This window comes from Euprymna scolopes, chromosome 6 (genome assembly GCF_053919585.1).
Source record: "Euprymna scolopes isolate OS-2025 chromosome 6, ASM5391958v1, whole genome shotgun sequence".
Taxonomy (NCBI): domain Eukaryota; kingdom Metazoa; phylum Mollusca; class Cephalopoda; order Sepiida; family Sepiolidae; genus Euprymna; species Euprymna scolopes.
The window spans coordinates 88,780,108-88,801,323 of record NC_136487.1 but is presented as its reverse complement, the minus strand read 5'-3'; the positions used below and the strand labels follow the sequence as shown (position 1 = coordinate 88,801,323).

General features: G+C 32.2%; 1 protein-coding gene across 1 annotated transcript in view; it reads right to left on the bottom strand.

Annotated features, from left to right (window-relative positions):
- The window catches only part of LOC145277769 (uncharacterized), a 60,425-nt gene extending 46,757 nt beyond the window's left edge, over positions 1 to 13,668 (bottom strand). Inside the window, exons 1-2 of the mRNA XM_080129514.1 lie at positions 13,535 to 13,668; positions 2,869 to 3,020 (exon numbers count right to left, since the gene is read on the bottom strand). Of these exons, the coding sequence (XP_079985640.1) occupies positions 2,869 to 2,981 (113 nt within the window). The 5' untranslated portion in view covers positions 2,982 to 3,020; positions 13,535 to 13,668. The remainder of the gene's footprint in view (positions 1 to 2,868; positions 3,021 to 13,534) is intronic.
- Between the last annotated feature and the right edge of the window lie 7,548 nt (positions 13,669 to 21,216).

Sequence of the window (21,216 nt, the reverse complement as noted above, 5' to 3'; positions counted from 1 at the left end):
CTTTTCTATTATTAAACAACTCGGCTCTACAAGGCACGCAGCTAGGGAAGAGAGCTCATAGGTTTCAGCCTATACAAGCGTTTCCCCCATCATCATTATTCAAAGGAATGCTTCAAGTCTGTTTACGGCCAACATAGCAGAACGTCTGATGTAACTTTCTTGTGCTTCGGATATATTCAAAAACATATTTTTTAAATTTAGCATGTGATAAAAAATTATTTAAAATAGGACAAGAACAAAGTAAATGTTTACATTAACTTTTTTGAATGCGTAAAAAACAAAAACCTAAGAACTATATTTTGTCTAGCAATACACATGAAAAAATGTAAATGTCTTAAAATATTTCAATATTGGTATATATAGAAAGAGCTTGATAAGCTAAGAAATAATCTTTTTAAATTTTTAAAATCCAATTAAAATCAAGGAAGTTATGACTATTTTTATGCCCTGCGTGTTTGGATATTTTCCCCTCTTTAAGACCATATGCAATTTGTCACATTTTTTGCACTACTTTTTCAGTAAAAATGCTATATCTTTGTTAAAACACAAGACTAAGCAATGAAATTTGCCATAAAAGTGTATTTTTGTGCAAGGAATCTGAATATGCTACTGAAAATCTCCAGAAATGAATGGTTTCCAAACAATCTGCAGTAAATGCACATAAATATGCTGTGATTGCTTAAAAATGCTATGTATTCATTAAAAGAAAAGAAGTTAGAGAACTCAGTTTAGTTGTAATGCATTTTATGTGCCAAAAACTGAAATCGAAATCTAGGATTGGTTAAAAATGAATATATTGCAATATTTCTTTGGTATTATTTTAGATTAATACCTTCTGCTACCCCTCCCCATCTGGCCACCTCTCCAAAATATGTGATTCTACCTTTATAGACATTTGCATGTGAACAACTTGAAAAACTTTAATGAAAGATAAACAAAAATTATTTTAGAATTTAATGTAAAATGATTTCCCATTTTGAATCATTCGAGCGTTTTAGGGCAGATACCCCCCCCACCTCCTTTTTCCTATGATAGATAAATCCTGGGTGTTTTTTTGATTGTTTGTTTGTTTGTTTTCTAAAAGGCGATTATGCGTGGTGTTAAGAGGGGCTTTGTGCAATTATGAAAAGGTGGGGAGGTTGCCACTGTCTTTGGGTTAATGTAGGGCTAAGGAAAATTATGTGTGAACATCCTGAACATTTGATAGAAACAAAACAATTTTAGAATTTAGAGTGGAGGTTGGTTTCATAAAAATGTAAAATAATTCACCATTTCAAGACGATCTTAGCGTTTTAGGACAGTTGACCAATTTATTTTTTTATGGGAGGTTAATCATGTGCACTTTCTTTAAACGTTTTTTATGCTTTTTTTTTTTTTAACGCTTATATGAACTCACAGAGGAAGTTTGTTTAGTGGGGAGCTCTGCCACTTGTACTTAGCGTTATTGTTAAGGCTAAAGGTTTTAGGAGGAGGCTTGCCACTCATACCTAGGATTAGACATAGAATTAAGTGAGTTTTTTTTTTTTTTTTTTTTTAAGAGGGTGTTTGATACCCATTGTGAAACTTTACAAGAATTATGACAAACAGACAAAAATAAATGTTATTTAAAAGTGACATCCCTCTAACAGAAAACATGATGCTCGGACAAATATCAAGTATTTAAATTCTATTTAAATATAAAAAAAAGAAATAAGATTTTGCTAAAGCTGACAAATTGTTAAAAATTTTGAATTAATGTTATTTTGATTTTTAATTACATTTCATGTCTTTTCCTATCGTTTTTATTTTTAACTGAGCACCTCGTACAAATATTTAAATATTGATTATTTTTTTAATTTTATTTTTAATAATTGGGTAAATTAGTTTCCATTCGATAATAATTCACTGAAAACATTTTTTAAGGGACGAAAATTAGAAGCGTGTGTACCGTTCGTACATGTGAACCAAAACAATGATATTTTAACAAGTGAAAATGTGAACTATTTTAAAATTTAACTACCCAATTTTTAATATTTGTATGGCTGATAAAAAAATAGCTAACTAAACATGCAAGAATTTTTATTTATAACCAGATTTTCAATTAAAAAAAAAAATCGATTTGAAATAAAAATAAACAACAAAAACAAAAGGTCTGTTTACGCCATGTTATCGCTGCTGCTGCTACTATCACTACTACTACAGAAGTCTTGATTCAAATTCATAACGATGTTTTTGGATATTATGTTTTTAAATTGCTACGTACCACTAGAGAAAACACTGTTCATCTTTTTAACGAATAAACATAATAAAAAGATTGTTTTATTTGATAGAGAGTGTCCGAAGAAAATATTTTTCTAAATTTTCAATACTCATCATTTTGAAATCTTTTTTTTAACACAACAAAAAAACGAGTCGTCAAATGAATTTCAGACACTCAAAATTATTAAAAATGACATCTCTTTTGGCTAATTTCCAAATTTCATTAAAAAATACTTGACAAAAACACGGTATGAATGTTTACAAATCAGGCTGGGTCATTACAAAATCTTACCGAAAATGCTGTTTTATGATGTTCACAGTTTTATCACTTTATTTGCTTAAAACTCTAAAAATATATAATGTATGTTATTATTTACTAATTCATTTGAAAGTATATTCATTTCTGAACAAAACGGTGGTATTTTGAAGACTTAAAGTGCTTTGATTTTTAAGATATGACTATTTTAGTAGAAACCCCTTGAAATCTGATTATCCAAAGCGTTTTAACGGCCATGTGTATTGCTATTTTGTCAAATGTTAAATTATGTACTTATTCAATATTTTTGATGATAAAAAAAATACAATGAATTGAATTAGATAATTATTTGAATTTAAGAGATAAAAACTTACAATCTGAAGTCATCTGCATTTGGCATTCGAGGACAGGAAGGCGGAGGGCGGAATTGCATTTCTTTTGTTGCCCATTCATAGAGACGCAATGATATGTCTCCAGATTTTGACATTTTTGTTTCTTATTCTTTAACCAAAAAGAATTATTTACACTGCAAAAAAAATAAAAATTAAGACATAAATTTGTATTAGTTTTTTTTTTTTGTTTAATCAATTTCAAAACTACTATGGTAGGGTTGTGAAATACCCCAACTCAATTTTTTTTACTCATATACTTGCATCATTTATTGGTGCTCGTGCAGTTTACAGGTTGTGCTATTTTTTAGATGAGATTTTTAAGTAAAATTTAATTTTTATGGTATCTTGTAGGTATGTACAAAATGAATGGCGATGGTCAAAATGTATAAACATTTTGATCCCTCTCTTTACTTAAAAATTCACCAAAAATCAGGAAATTAAGCAATTTTAATGAAACTTTCAGTATTTATCAAACAATGATCACGAAATATAATGAACCCATTTTTTATTTAAATCTTAGTGGAAATGTATTATTTTGGTAAAACAAAAAATACTTTTACTAAAGTTATGGTTTTCAGTAGTAAAAAAAAAAAAAAAAAAATGCATGAATTTAGTTTTTTTTTTTTTTTTTATGAAAATAAAGCATCATAAATTATATTAAAAAAAAAAATTAATTTTTTCAGAAAAATTACTAAAAAAGCCCCTGAAGTCCATGTTAATGAATTCGATAAAACTTGAAGAAAAATTAATTTCTCAAAGTACCAAAATTAAGCATTGTTTATTTAATATTTTTACATAAAAAAATTATAATTACAAAATATTTCTTTTCTTTTATTTTTTTTTCAAATTACAGGTTTCACATAATTTTTATATGTAAGATTTTTATATTTTCCTTGCTTGCATGAATGTGACATAACATAATTTTTACATAATCTTGAAAAATAAAATTTTTTTAGGCACTTCTGCATGTCAGTGACATTATCAACAAAGATGAGTTATTTACCTCTGTTCTTTGAAGAGCTGACGTCTAGCGGCTATTATGTGCACCTCTAATATAAACAAGTGTTTACGATAACGCAAAAATAAATAATAACGAAATAAATAACGCAAAAATAAATAACAAAATAAATAACGCAAAAATATATAATAACGAAATAAATAACGCAAAAATATAATCGAAACATTTATTGTATAAAAAATGTATCAAATATAATTTTAATGTATCAAAATTTCTTTTTTGATGAGTGATTCATAACTGAAAATAAAATAATAAATATGATAAACACATGAAACATTTATAGATTGTTTTTAGAATTTTTTTTTGTTTACGGCACAGTTGTATAAAAATGTAGCACAAAATATAATTTAAAAACATGAAACATTTATAGAGGTTTAAGAATAATTTTCTTTTTTTGTACAGAAAGATTGTATAAAAATGTATCAAAATATAATTTTAGTTTGAACACACTTTTAGAAAAGGAAGAATTATCAACCCCTGTTCTTTGGCTGACAAGTGACATCTGTCGGCTGTTCTTAAAAGTAAAATACACACATTCGCCTCATGTCACCGACATGCTGAAGTGCCAATTTTAATTTAAAAACAGGAACATAGAAAAATAATTAAATTAAAAAATGATATAAATGATACAAACGTTCAGGATAGAAATGTACAGATACACGTTTAGGGAAAAAGAGAAAACCAGTACCTCCTACCTCCTTTTAATTATATGACGTCATTTTCAGACAGCCTTTCAACTGTCTCAGATTTGGGGCTTCCGTCTAATCAATGTTTACAAAACTTCCGTTTGTTGCGATTTAGCGAAGGAAGAATCCCTGGATTTTGTGGGCTAATTAACCATTTTTTTGTACAAATAAGGTTTTTTTAAATTATTTAATTTATTATTTTAGGACGTTATTTACTAATAATCTTTGAAATAGACCCCTAAAACTAATATTTATCTTTCAAAAGATTTTTACAATGAATGTATTTAACTTTCAAAATTTAGCTGAATTGGTTAGCTCGCTGTAAAAACATTTTTCATAACTTTATACAAATATATTTTTCTTTTAGGAAATTAACTTTAGTCTTTAAGCTTTCGAATACAATAAAAAAAAGTAGTCGGAAACCTAAAAAAAAATAAAATAAAAAAATATGATAAATCGGCTTTCAAAACTATGCCCCCTTATCTTTATTCGGACATTTTTGCCCGTACCTAGCATCTTGTTTATTAATATTTTTTATTTTTTTTTTACGTAGGAGTAACAATAAAAATATTAAACCATATAATAATTACTTCCGGAAAGAACTAATTACTACGTGCCCCAGCGTAGTATAAACACCCCCCACCTCCCCAGTTAAGGACAGTTTTCAAGGTTGAGAGGTGTTTATTCTAAAAGCTGTTCTTAACATAGGGAGATTGGGGGTGTTTATACTACGCTGGGGGCATGTAGTAATTAGTTCTTTTCGGAAGTAATCATTATCTAGTTTAATTTTTTTGTTATTTAGTTTAAAATACTGATTTCTCCCTCCTATTTTGACGACAGATGTCTGAAAAATAATGCCGTCTCTTTTTTCGGCGATAAACGATAGTAATACAAAAAAGTCTTATATTTGCAAATTGTGCACGTATCGGTGGTTGTGTTATACATTTTTGCAAATTTATTGGAACTTGTGCAGTTTAATCAAGACATTAAACAATTTATTGGCACTTGTACAGTTTAATCAAGACATTAAAAAATTTATTGGTACTTGTGCAGTTTAATCAAGACATTAAACAATTTATTGGCACTTGTACAGTTTAATCAAGACATTAAAAAATTTATTGGTACTTGTGCAGTTTAATCAAGACATTAAAAAATTTATTGGCACTTGTACAGTTTAATCAAGACATTAAAAAATTTATTGGCACTTGTACAGTTTAATCAAGACATTAAAAAATTTATTGGTACTTGTGCAGTTTAATCAAGACATTAAACAATTTATTGGCACTTGTACAGTTTAATCAAGACATTAAACAATTTATTGGTACTTGTGCAGTTTAATCAAGACATTAAAAAATTTATTGGTACTTGTACAGTTTAATCAAGACATTAAAAAATTTATTGGCACTTGTACAGTTTAATCAAGACATTAAAAAATTTATTGGTACTTGTACAATTTAATCAAGACATTAAAAAATTTATTGGTACTTGTACAGTTTAATCAAGACATTAAAAAATTTATTGGTACTTGTACAGTTTAATCAAGACATTAAACAATTTATTGGCACTTGTGCAGTTTAATCAAGACATTAAACAATTTATTGGCACTTGTGCAGTTTAATCAAGACATTAAAAAATTTATTGGTACTTGTACAGTTTAATCAAGACATTAAAAAATTTATTGGTACTTGTACAGTTTAATCAAGACATTAAACAATTTATTGGCACTTGTGCAGTTTAATCAAGACATTAAACAATTTATTGGCACTTGTGCAGTTTAATCAAGACATTAAAAAATTTATTGGCACTTGTACAGTTTAATCAAGACATTAAAAAATTTATTGGTACTTGTACAGTTTAATCAAGACATTAAAAAATTTATTGGTACTTGTACAGTTTAATCAAGACATTAAAAAATTTATTGGTACTTGTGCAGTTTAATCAAGACATTAAAAAATTTATTGGTACTTGTACAGTTTAATCAAGACGTTAAAAAATTTATTGGTACTTGTGCAGTTTAATCAAGACATTAAAAAATTTATTGGTACTTGTACAGTTTAATCAAGACATTAAAAAATTTATTGGCACTTGTACAGTTTAATCAAGACATTAAAAAATTTATTGGTACTTGTACAGTTTAATCAAGACATTAAAAAATGAAAATATCGAAAAAAGGTTATATTGTACGTATCCGTTTTTAACTGGAGATCTCCGAAAAAAAATTTCACTTAATTCGATCGAGTAGTTTATTTTTACAGCGGAAAAACACGTTTTTATGAGAGTGTGTTGAAGGCAGACATCTTGGATTTTAATAAATTTTTTGTTTTGAGTTTAGAAACTCCATGGGAGATAACTCCAATTAAAGCGCCGACAGGTGCTAGTGCAGAAAGTGATTTAATTAAAGTTTTATATGTTTTTTTTTATTCAATTGTAAGATTGAAGTATAGAATAGGTACAAAACACCCTCCCCTCCCCATGTTAAGAATGGCTTTTTAAATAATAACGTTATTATTTACGTCCAGATGACTCTCTGCACTAGTACCCGCCGACACTCCCTCCCTATCTTTAATATTAGCTTTTCCTCCTAAAAATCGAACCTTTTGCTCGGTATCATAAATTGTTTTTTCGCTGTAAAAAAAAAAAAAAAAAATAAATAAATAAAAAAAAAAAAAAACTACTTGAAATTAAGTGAAATTTTTTTTCAGAGAACTTCATTCCATAACGGATACATACAATTTAAACTTTTTTTTCGATATTTTCATTTTTTAATGCCTTGATTAAACTGTACAAGTACCAATTTGGTAAATTTATTTTTTAAATTACTTTATCGATTAATTTATGTTTTGTTGGTGCATGCGCAATTTTCAAGCTTGGGGATGTTTCTTCCAAAAGCCGTTCTTAACATGAGGAGGTTGGGTTGTTTATAATATGCTGGGGCACGTCGTAACAATTTACCAAAAAAAGTTAAAACGGAAGAAAATTTAAATTCCCATTCCATTTTTGGTGCTAATGCACTTACTGATCCGGGCTATTTTTTACATTGTATTTCCAAGTTTAATTAAAGTTTTATGATATGTATTTTTGGTACTCATGCAGAGTGTGATCCAGATGTAACTCAGCGCACGCCCGGCTTTCCCCGGAGCATGGCGTCAACAGCCGGAGTAAGCCAAGCGTTGCCGAGGAGATTAAGCCGTTTGACATAACAAAGTTGAGCCAACGACGATGTAGTGCGATGGTTTTCAACATGACGTGCGTTTGCACAAGTTAAAAATTCAAAGCAGCAGAAGATAATCATGAAAAGGAAGAAAAGAAAACAAGTTAGTTTAGAAAAAGATAAAAACACACCATTTGCATACTTTTCCGTAAAGAAGAAAACATGAATTTTACAGAATTATCTGAGCAGTTAAAAACAGCAGCAGGAGTCCTGGAATTTTGCGAGCACGAACGAAAACGTGTGTATCTCTTGTGGACATAAACTGTGCTCTTATTGCAAGAAGCAAAGTAAGCGACGGCTATACCTGGAGGTGCCAGGCTGGCAAATGCTGAACATTCACCTCTATCCGAACAGGAACTTTTTTCACAAAATCTAGGCTGGCAATTCCCGTAATACTAAAACTGATCTATTTGTGGGCGTTTGAGAGAGCAACGCAAAAAGATCTCCAACGCGAATGTGGAATTCGCTCGACGCATACCATCACCGACTGGAAGAATTTAAGAGACATTTGCAGGGAATATTTTCTAAGGAATCCCCGGCAGATAGGGGGCCCAAGCCATACGGTGGAGGTAGATGAGGCTTTGTTTAACCGTAGAAAGCATAACGTTGGCAGGTTACTCACACTGGTCTGGGTCTTTGGTGAATACGACCCCGCCGAAAAGGAGGGTTTCTTGGTGAGTGTACCAAACCGGAATGCCGAAACCCTCCTTCCATTAATCAAACAATATATCCTGCCGGGGACCACGGTCGTATCAAACGGTTGGAAGGCATACAACAAAGTGGGAGGGAGAGGGGTATCGCCATTTGACGGTGAACCACAGCCTTCACTTCGTAGATCCCGAAATGAAGGCTATGACGAATCAAGTGAAGCGAATGTGGAAGGAAGCTAAACAACGTAACAAAGTAGAATGCGAGACCAACCGAGAGCTTTTGGTCACACATCTCATAGAGTTTATGTGGAGGCAAACATTTGGTAAAGCTCCGTTTGTCTTCATATTAGTTCACATCGCCGAAAGCTACCCGGTTGATGACGAGTATCCTTACACATCCACTATCACCTCTGCGTCCACTTTGGCATCATGTGATGCCCTCCAACAGCCTGAGGAAACAACATCCGTTTTAAAATGAAAAAAAAAAAAAAAAAATATTCCACCCAGTTTTCTTTTTCCAGTTTCCAGGTTTTTCCTTCAAACCCCCCCCCCAAAAAAAAATTTGTTTCATACAAAAAAAAAAAACAATTAAACAATCCTACCCAGTTTTCTTTATTTTCCTAGTTTCAAAGTTTTTTCTTCAAAAAACGCAAAATTAAAAAAAATCTGTTTTATTGAAAAAAAAATTACATAAACAAAAACTTTACGAACATAAAATTCCTTGATATTTAATTTGAGCCTTTTCTTGTATAAAAAAAAATCTTACATTTGAAAAAAAAAAAAAGGGGGGGGTTGTTACTGTACACAGATTCGAAAAAGTTGTCACAAAATAAATAAATGTTATCAAAGGCAAGATAAGTTACTTTTCTACCTCACTGAATATGATTTTAGTGTTTATATTTAATGTAACATGTTTATTCAGTTCGAAAAACATGTGTTTACCGATGTATTGGAAAATTTAAAATGACACTCTCTCTTTGAGGCGGTAAGTTTGGGAAAATGAGTTATAAATAAAAAACAGACAAAATACTGTTAGAAACTCGTTCAATATATGTTACCGTGACATAGGCTGACATATATTCGGCGGGTTTTTAACAGTATTTTGACTGTTTTTTATTTATAACTCATTTTCTCAAACTTAACGTCTGAAAGAGAGAGAAAGAGAGACAGAGTCGGCCGCCATTTTAAATTTTCGGTATTATTATACAAACACCGTGACAGCGAATTAGTAAAAACAGACGTAGTATTCTGTTACGTTTCGGTGTGCTGAACACGAATCTGAAAACCGTACCCCTCGCAAATTAATAGTTTCGGAGATATTAACATTTTTAAAAGGGAATATTTTCTTTCAAAAATGGCGTACATCGGCTCTACTCTTAAATCAAAACAAGTGGAGATAATCCATAATGAAAATAAGCGATAATAAAAAAATAAATAAATTAATTATTTCCTTTTCTTTTTAATTAATTCCCCACCACTTCACCACCCCAATTTTATTTGCTCATGCGCAGTATCCCAATTTTACGCGCACAAAATCGATTTTTACCCAATTTCGGATACACTTTCGGATTTTTACCCAATTCGCTGTCACGTTATTTGTATAAATTTACCATTTCGTATACAATTTCGGATTTTTACCCCCAATTTCACTCAATTTCGCTCCTTTATTTGCAAACCTCTTTTACTTTGACTTTCGTTAACTTAATTTCCACTCAACGCTACTTTGATTAACTTTTCCACTTTTCCAACATTATGTCTGCCTGTGACCACTGCTCTTATAATCACTACAAGGCTATTAAAGTCTTTTACGAGGAACCAGAAACGTCAGTGGATTTTTTAAGAAGACACGGTGTCTTACCAACTGTCGTCAGTTGCACACGTTGTAACAAAAACTGCACCTTTAGGGAGCAGGGGAGAACGGGCGAATGGCGCTGCAACAGTACATTCCGCATTCCTAAAACCAAAAAAAGGCGCCACTGTTCCTTTTATGCAAGTGACTATAAGGGGACATTCTTACAGAATTCCCACATTCCTCCATGGAAGGTAATTCTGTTTGTAAACCACTGGTTGAGTAAACGGTGGGACCACCAGACAGTCACCAGTTGTTTAAATATAACTCCCAAAACATCTGTGGACTGGCGCTCTTTTTGTAGCGAAGTCGCAGAGTTCTGGCTTGGGAACCAGGACTCTATCGGCGGGCAAGATATCGTCGTTGAAATAGACGAAACCTTCCTGGTGCGCCGAAAAAATAACAAAGGTCGACCTCTGTCACAAATTTGGCTCTTTGGGGGAATAGAGCGAGACTTAAAGAAAAAATTTGTTATCCCACTTTTGGAGCCTGTCGGTGAGAAGAGAGACACAGCTACCTTACTTCCTCTAATAAAAAAATATATCCGTGGAGGATCCATTATAATGAGTGACCGGTGGGGGGCATATCACTCCCTGAAAACCCACGGGTACACTCACTATATGATAAATCATTCTCAGAACTTTGTTGATCCAACCAATATTAACATACACACACAAACAATTGAACGTCTCTGGAGGGATCTCAAAGAGTGGGTTAAACGACCAGGTATTAGAGCCACTTATCTCCGCCAGTATTTAGCAAGATATTTATTTATAACAAATTATGACGAGAAGGAGGCTCTTTTACACCATTTTTTTGTTATGGCTGGACGTCTCTATCCCCCCCAAGGAGAGCACCAACGTGTTGTTGCTCCAGTTCTCGCTGATGAGGAATTCAGCGACGAAGAAGAACACGATGACGCTAACTAATGTAAGTCTACTTTTGTGGTTTTCTTTTGATTTTTGTGTTGTCTATATATATATATATATATATATATATATAATGTGTGTCGTGACAGCAAATTAGTAGAAAAAAATGTCCTTTCCTTGTAGAGTTCTGTGTGCTGAACACGAATCTGAAAACCGCATCCGTCGCAAATTAATAGTTTCGGAGATATTAACGTTTTAAGATATTAACGTTTTTTTTTTTACTTTTTGGGGAAGGGGAGGGGTGAGGAGAGGGTCACATAAATTTGAAAAAGAGGGGAGGGGGGGGGCGTAGTGATTTAAACGGATTTGTGGGGAGGGGGGGAAGGGAAGCCGCGTAGTGATTTCACAGGATTTGTCGAGAGGGGGGGGGGTAGTGAGTGATTTCAAAGATTTGTCGAGAGTGGCCAAAAAGTGGGTGCTCATTTTACATTAAATTATTATAGAAAGAGAAATCATATAAAATTACTGCGCCCTCTCCTCACCCCTCCCCTTCCCCAAAAAGTAAAATAAAATAGTCACATAAATTTGAAAAAGAGGGGAGGGGGGGCGTAGTGATTTAAACGGATTTGTGGGGAGGGGGGGAAGGGAAGCCGCGTAGTGATTTCACAGGATTTGTCGAGAGGGGGGGGGGGTTAGTGATTTCAAAAATTTGTCGAGAGTGGCCAAAAAGTGGGTGCTCATTTTACATTAAATTATTATAGAAAGAGAAATCATATAAAATTACTGCGCCCTCTCCTCACCCCTCCCCTTCCCCAAAAAGTAAAATAAAAGGGTCACATAAATTTGAAAAAGAGGGGAGGGGGGGGGCGTAGTGATTTAAACGGATTTGTGGGGAGGGGGGAAGGGAAGCCGCGTAGTGATTTCACAGGATTTGTCGAGAGGGGGGGGGTAGTGATTTCAAAAATTTGTCGAGAGTGGCCAAAAAGTGGGTGCTCATTTTACATTAAATTATTATAGAAAGAGAAATCATATAAAATTACTGCGCCCTCTCCTCACCCCTCCCCTTCCCCAAAAAGTAAAATAAAAGGGTCACATAAATTTGAAAAAGAGGGGAGGGGGGGGCGTAGTGATTTAAACGGATTTGTGGGGAGGGGGGGAAGGGAAGCCGCGTAGTGATTTCACAGGATTTGTCGAGAGGGGGGGGGTAGTGATTTCAAAAATTTGTCGAGAGTGGCCAAAAAGTGGGTGCTCATTTTACATTAAATTATTATAGAAAATTGATCCCCCACTTCTTAAAACGTTATTATCTCCGAAACTATTAATTTGCGACGGATGCGGTTTTCAGATTCGTGTTCAGCACACAGAACTCTACAAGGAAAGTACATTTTTTCCTACCAATTCGCTGTCACGGTATTTGTATAAATTTACCAAATTTTCTTTACAGCGGTAAACACTAGAGCTGAATAAACATGTTACATAAAATATAAACACTAAAAAACATATCCAGTTAGGTAGAAAACTTATCTTGCCTTTGATAACATTTATTTGTTCTATATTTGTTTTGTGAGAACTTTTTCGAATCTATGTGTACAGTAACCCCCCCCCCCCCCAAAAAAAAAAACATTGTTAAAACATTTTCCTTTACAGTTAATAAAACTTAAAAATTAAGGTAGGTTTCTCTTTTCTTGTTATAATTTCAGCGGCGCGACGCTCAGCTTACTCCGGCTGTTGACGTCGTGTTCCGGGGGAAGCCGGGCGGGCGTGCCCTGAGAATCACTCTCTGCATGAGTAACGTTTTTTTTTTATTCAACTGTAAGGTTAAAGTATAGAATAGATACAAAACACCCTCCCCTCCCGATGAAGAATGGCCTTTTAAATAATAACGTTATTATTTCAGCACGGATCAATAAGTGCACTGTACCCCATTTTTAAAACAATCTCAAAAGCAGAGCGCTTTCGACAAATTTTACCGAAAATTTAAATGCGATATTCGTTTTCGGCATACGAAAACCTATGCAAGTCGTCATTTTAAAGGAAAATGTTAACGTAAAAATGTACAAACTATACATTAGTAATGACATTAGAAATAAAATAAACATTTGAATTCCAGAGACTAGTTAAAGTATTCGTAAAAAAAAAAAAAAAAAATGTTTACCAAGACAACACGGTAAACTCACTTGAATTTAGAAGTTTTATAAAACATGTAAAAAAACGAAAGATTTTTACAGGTTGTTTCCCCCCCCCTCCTTCTGTTTGTGTTGTCAGCGATCAATATATAAACAATAAAAAAAAGACACCCAGAATTTAGTAAAGATGCTTCCAAAATAAAGAATCGTCATAAATGACCACAACAACCTATACTTACGCCAATTAAAAAACAAAAATTAAAAGCGTCCTTCGAAAATCTCAGTTCATAATAAAAAACAAAAACACGACTAAAATGTTTTGCCTCCAAAATTAACTTTTGAAAATGTTTGTTGTCGAGAAAATTTGATCTTCAAGTACATGAGAGCAAACCAAGGGAGATCACTCCAATGGAAATTTTTTTAACTGAATTTCTTTAAAGTTGAATCATATTTGTTTAAGGTTATCATTACTATAGTCGATATACATTATTTTTGGTACTCATGCAGAGAGTGATCCGTGCTAAAATAATAACGTTATTATTTAAAAAGCCATTCTTAACATGGGGAGAGGAGGGTGTTTTGTACCTATTCTGTACTTTAACCTTAAAAACATATCATAAAACTTTAATTAAACGTGGAAATACGATTTAAAAAATAGCGCGGATCGGACAGATCACTCTCTGAATTAGCACCTTATTTTTAACTGAAAATACATTTGGAAAATTAAGCAGAAACATTTAAACTAATTTGTGAACTATTTGCGTGAAAAAAAAAAAAGAAGTCTTCAAAGTTACCGTAAATATCGATTCTGTGCAAAGTAGTCATGTTTAGTCATAGGAAATAACGAACATAAAATTAATATTTTGCTAAGTAAAATGTCTACTTTGCTCAGAATCAATATTTACGGTAACTTTGATGGCTCTTATAATTTATATTATTTTTTAAAAGTGTGAATAGGTCACAAATAGCCGAATAATCCGAAATAAACTGGTTTTGACTAATTTACAAAATGTATTTTCTTTGAAATAATTAATGGTCATGCTTACTGTAAAGATTTAATGTCATTTAATGAAATAAATACTATTTCTGGGCAAAATTGAATTCTTTCACAAATATTATATTTAATATGTGTAACTCCATAAAACAATACAGGAACAGTATGAAATTTTAATTTTTAATTGAAATGTGAAAGAATGCCCGTGAACATCATTTTTGAAGTCATTCTATGCCAGCAGATGTAGGTGAAATATTGACAAATTCTGATCTCCAGGAGTGCTGCTACGACTTTGTCATATATATATATATATATATATATATATATATATATATATATATATAGTCATCCACATATAGTACTGTTTTGCTGTATCACAGCTCATCAGTGCAGCTAGACAGGCAACTACCTCAAGCCAAGATCGAAACCTGACTGCCCGTACGACAGTCAAGGCTTCTAACCATTACGCTAATCGGCGGCTGCTATGCGAGTAGTGAATTAACAATGTTTTGACATCGTCTGAAATACCTAAGCTCGATTTGTTTACACTATGGCGGTTACCATAATGTAATTTTTGTTGGGTAGGTAACCATTTCGGCGGGTCCCCCTTTTGGGGAGTCATTGAAATTAATAAGACGGGAATAGAAACCGATCTGGGAATAATTATAAAGAAACAAAGGAACTTCCAAACAAAACGGTTTTATATTCATTTCAGCGTACAAGTGGTATCAGGTTATAGAAAGTTCGTGATTTACATTTATGTCCCCCGACTCTGGAACCACTCGCGTCTCCGTCTTTTTTTTTTTTTTGCTTCCAACACTTTTTGTATCTCTCTTTTTGTCTTTCCCACCAGAACTGTTGTCTGTCCTGATTGGTTACAACCTCTGGTCACATTTTTTAGGAAAGGAGGAAGGAAGGAAGGAAGGGGGAAAGTGAAGAGTAGAGAGAAAGAGACATGTAATGGAGAAATAGTAGTCTTGGCTTCACTACAACACAAAGAGCATTGCTTAATACACTAATGGTAATTCGTTTATCACTTCTCAATATGCTCAACTCAAGATAAGGAGCATTATAGTTATCCACATGCAGTACTGTTTCGCTGTATCACAGCTCATCAGTGCGGCTTAGCGATATGCCAGAGATATTAAAATGGATAGATTAGAAACATTTCAGTTACGCGTACATTAGTCGTATCTGCCCACGCAAATTCCATAGAAGTAAAAGTAAACTGTAGGACAAGGCAATACTACATGACAGGATGTTCATTTTCTGTCCAATCAACACACAGACACACAGACAGACAGACACACAGACAGACACACAGACACGTTCAATTTTATAGATATACTAACATTTCAGCCCGGGGTGTTTGGATGTGTATGTTGAGTAAAAAAAAAAAAAAAGTGGTAGTAGGAAGGCAGGCTCGAACCCATACCACAAAGGAGGAAAAGAACGGGGTAAAACCTAATGGTTATGCTGTTATGACCACCGCCAAACCGGAAATGACATTTTTTTAAATTAAGGCTAGACAATCTAAAGGAGAGGATAACTTTAAAAAATATCGGCGAAAAGAGTGACCCCCCCCTGTAGAAAAGTTCCTATTGAAGGGGAAGATATTAATGTTTTTAGCCAATTTTTCGATATTTGTTGTATGAAAGGTCGAACTTCAAAACGATACTGATCTTGGTAAAATCCGTTGCCTCTATTGAAAGTTTAAGGCAGACATGCAAACAAACATACATACATACAAAGTAACTGATAATTGCCGATTCTGCAATTAAATAAAATAGAGTTATCAATTTAAAGTTTGCAACCTCTAAAATCCTTTGTTTTTATAGTTAAAATTCTGTACATTTCCTTACCATATAGATACTGAATTGAATTTTTTCCTTCCTTCTTACTTCGATGTTTGATGTTTTTTTTTGTTTTTAAATTTGAACAATTTGTTAGCTCACTTTTGAAAAATCAGTTCATCACTTTGATAGACACGTCTGTAAAGGGGATATCGATCATACCAGTATTCATAGGTGCCACAGGACTTATGAAGAAGAACCTAAAGTCCTACCTAACTAATATTCCTGGTGAACCAAGTGCAAAAGAGATTCAGACAATTGCACTTAAGGGAACAGCGAGGATACTAAAAAGAGCTCTCGGTTGGTTTCAATAAAAAAGCGGGGCAATGTTGGCAGCTGGTTTGGCTGCCCCATACCCAGCATTACAATCTTCAAAGGAAGAAAAATAAGAAATAAAAAATTAAAAAAAAATTAAAACTGGAATCTTAGGGAGATGTCAATCATACCAGTTATTATAGGTGCCGCAAGACTTACGAAGAAGAACCTGGAGTCCTACCTAACTAATATTCCTGGTGAACAAAGTGCAAGAGAAATCCAGATAATTGTACTAAAGGGAACAATAAGGATACTAAAAAGAGCTCTCAGTTGGTTTCAATAAAAAGCAGGGGAAATGTTGGCAGCTGGTTTGGCTGCCCCATACCCAGCATTACAATCTTCAAAGGAAGAAAATTTAAAAAAAAAATTAAAAGTTGAACGCCTACTAGACACTGTTCTCGGGTATTCAACATCTCATTGTATAGGGCTTTGTCAGAATAATCTGACCTAAGGATATTTCACCTTGACCAAATATTCAAAATGACATAGTAGTCGTAGCCCAAATAAGATCCCTTCAGTATGGCTAACCCATAATAATGAGGAATGTTACACTTTTTCCAAGTGATGTTGTTTAGTAAAATGGGTACTCCATCAGATTAGACAGAATTCTTGTCCTGGAATTCAGTAAGATATAAGAGGGAAAAATTAATGTTCTTCACTTCTTTATTAACTCAACAATTGAGAGGAAAAGGAGAATTTAATGGAATACTCGAATAGCTATGTATCTCATGTAGACATCAAGTATTAACCCCAAGAAGGATCCTTTTGATTTCTGAGAATTGTGAAGTAAAATAAAACAAGAGTTTAAAAATATTTCTAGTCATGGTTATGATACAAGAAATAATAGTAATTTTCATTATTTTTATTATTCACATTTCCAAATCAATTACTTTCATGAATTCTATTGCAGGAAACTTACTTAAACATAACTTACTTAAATTTAGGTACTCCTTTTCAAAGTTGTATGAGCCAGCTTCAGAACATGCCAGATGAAAGTTGTTCATAAGAGATTTACGCCATGTCATTTTTGGACAATCATTGCTTTTTCTTTCAAAGACATGGCTGTTTTTGTATGTCTTGTGGATTAGAGTTGAATAATATCATTGACAAGCCTTACCCACTGGGTAGTGACTACCTTGACGACCGATGCTTAAGGTGAATCTATCTTCAAAAACTTGTTTTGAATAGAAAAACATTTCTTTCAAGAACGCGACTTGTGCAACAGATAACCTTGTGGATATGATTGGATGCTGTAGGGGATTCATATCTTACTTACAAAAAAGTTTTTAATGTGGTTTGTGTTCACATTTTGTTCATCGGCAGCAACTGATTTCCAAAAAACTTAGCATAATGCCTGCATGAATTAATAAGGAAATTTAATGTTATATTAGTGACGACGCCTGAGCATGAAAGACATGTTAATGACAACATGAAAGTTCATAAATATGGACAAAGGACATAGAAATAATATGGATTATGAATGAGAAATACAATGGTCTTCATGATAAGTTGAAAAATTAAATGATGCAAAATGTACATGTTATCACGTAAATGTTTTTCACATGGAAGATTGATAAAAATACGTCCCACTCAAAGTCTAAAGTTGGAAGAGATCGAAGCTGCATTTTGATTTTCACCTGTATGGTGATCGTAAAAGGACCAATCATACAATCGAAAATCAAGGAAGATAACTCTGTGTTCTACACTATTAAAAGGAAATTACAAGTAAAAAATAGATTTGAAAAGGAAACATAATGTTATTTATAAAAGAAAAGTGGATTTATTTTTTAAATATGTAAGTGAGCGACACATATTAGGTACTAGCAGGTCACCCGGCATTTCCCGGTCGTAAAATATGCTGAAATATATCTTGATTAATGCAGATTTCATATTTATTATTATATTATATTGGACCCAATATATAGTAATAATTAAAAAAGTAAAAAAAAAAAATGTCTCATGTGCTACCACTGAGAATCGAAACCAAAACATTTAACTTATGACTTACTTTTCCCTTTGACGTTAATGCCTGAGCTATGAAGACATGTTTGCTGCAAGGCTAAAAATTAAAACATGAATCAATAGCTATTACGTTATGTATGCATATTCGTAATGTTGTCGTTTGATCTTTATCTGGTGAACTACATTTTTTTTTATTTTCACAATTTTGCACCAATTTTCCCCCGCTAAATCCAAATACAAAGTTTTGCATGGGTTCGAATACCCTATATATAAGTTTCATGTCTGTAGACCAAAAACTGACAGAAGAGTTTTGTAGACAAAATATTTTAAACAAATATATGTATGCAGACATAAATATATATAGGAAGAAGTTTGTGTGTACTATAAGCTTTTTACACAAATATTATGCAAGTATAAGTCAAGTAGAATATCTACATAAATATAATTACACACAAAAAAAGGGTACTCTGGATAGTAACAAAAAATTAAAATTGCCTCAGTCTCGAAAAATAAAAAAATAAAAAGTTTCATCCATAAGAAAACTAAAAAAACTAATAGGGAATTAATTAAGATTAATTAAATTTAAAATATGCAGATAAGCTAGATCTTTTGCAGATGAATGAATATTTAATAAAGTTGCATTTTCTTTTTAAATAAATAGAGAAAAGAGTTTTAATATAAATATCAATACATAAAAATACCCAAATTTAGAGGTTATGCTACTTTTTTGTTGTAACTGATTTATTCCTGCTTTAAAAACTTTAACAGCATCACAAATTAAACAAGGAATATAATTTTTGGTATTTGTGAATGTACAAAGCGTGTGAGTATAAATGTTTAACATACATAAAAAATGATTCAAAAACAATATTGCATTTGGACATCTTTTAGAATCAATTTCATTTATTAAAAAAAAAAAATTCATATGATTAATAAAACAACATGTATTTTACATGTATAACAAAACAAGATTAGATTTTTATTTGAAACTTTTTATTTTAATAATGCACTTACAATTAGACAAAACAAGCAAAAATTGGACATATATACATGCATAAAAAAAAGGCTTCCTTCAGTCTTGACAAACTATGGATACCCACAGTAAAGGTGCCTGCAAGTGAAATTTTTGTGGCAAGAGTTGCGCAATCTCCAACCACACCTCTCCTGAGTCGACATTGTGAAATACCAGTGGCAAGTGGATGTTCAGGACGACTGAAAACAAATACACAGGTAAGCAGAAAGCACATTCAGTGCCTAGAATTCCCAAATAGTCACCCATCTGGTACTAGCCAGGCTCAATATTGCTTAACTTCGATGATCTGACGAGAACCGGTGTGTCAACACGATTATGCTGTATACACACACACACACACGCACACACACACACACACACACACACATACACACACACACACACACACACACACACACATATATATATAAATTTAAAAGAGATTAGAACAATAGTCTAAAGAGCTGAGTGTATTTTAATGTAACAGTGAAATTACTAGTTTAATTAAAATACAGGAAAGAGAAAGTGCTTGTTGTAATTTAGATATATAATAAGCTCGATAGTTAAATGTCCTAGAGCTAATTAAATATTAAGTAATGTGATTGATAATTTAAAATTTAAAAATCAAATTATAATTAAATTAAAAATCCGTTTCATAAGAAGGAACAACAACAAAATCAATTATCTGTACGATCGTTTCGGAAAACAATGCTTTTTATTGTGGTATACATAAAGTTACGTACAATAATTACATATAGTTTTTTAATAAGCAAGGTCTCCTCGTCAGCAAATTTTGAAGGGTTTTTAATGAATTTAAAAGACACCATGAATAAACCTAGCATTAAAAGTAAGGCAGATGAATCTGAAAAAATTGAAATAAAAGGTCTGGATTTAAAATTTATAAGAAAATTAATATGGGTTAGAGATATAAAATAAATAGAGTAAAATATAGATTTGAATTTACATTATAAGTTTGCTTTAAAAATATATAGAGATATTCACCTTTTAATTTTTCGCTTTTTGAAATCAGGAACTATGGTTAAAATACTCATTTAGATGTTTGCTATAGCTTTTTATCTTATTGAATGATGAATTTTAAAAGGGGGGGGACGCCCGTGCAATAAATTATTTCCGTTAGCGTATTTTTAATTTAAAGACGCTACGGTTTATATTTCGAATGTTGTTTGTGCAATTACATGTTGTAAGGGGAGATAATTGTCATGTTTTCTTTACTTTATTTATTTGAAGGGTGTAAGGGAGATAATTAGCCTAACTTAATTTACTAAAAAAAAAAAAAAAATTGTAATCTATTTTTACTAATAAGTAATTTTTAATGATTTAAGGTGGTTTATATTTATTAAATTTAAACCAACGTTTATGACTGCATGTAAATATAAGCTCCTATCTTGAATTTAATAGTGTGGTTGTATTTTTTATATCTTCATATTTTAAAATCTTTGGGGTCTCTTTTGTACATAGTGCACAAAATTTATCTCCTGGTTTATATGATTTGCAAGTCTCAATTATTCGCCATTTTAAGTTGAAAGAAATATTGCTATTTTTTAGTTGCCAAATATAGTTGGATAGAGTAGTTTGGTTTGACAGAGAGTTATTTTTAAAAGAATGTTTGTGCGTTGAAATTCTATGTTTTATTAGGCCAGATGTGGAACCAAAATATATTACCTCTTGCTTATTGTGATTATTTTCCATTAGGTCTGTTGTTGGATTATTATATGGTGGGTTGATTTGTAATTGATCGGTAGATTGGTTTAAGTTGGTGTTATT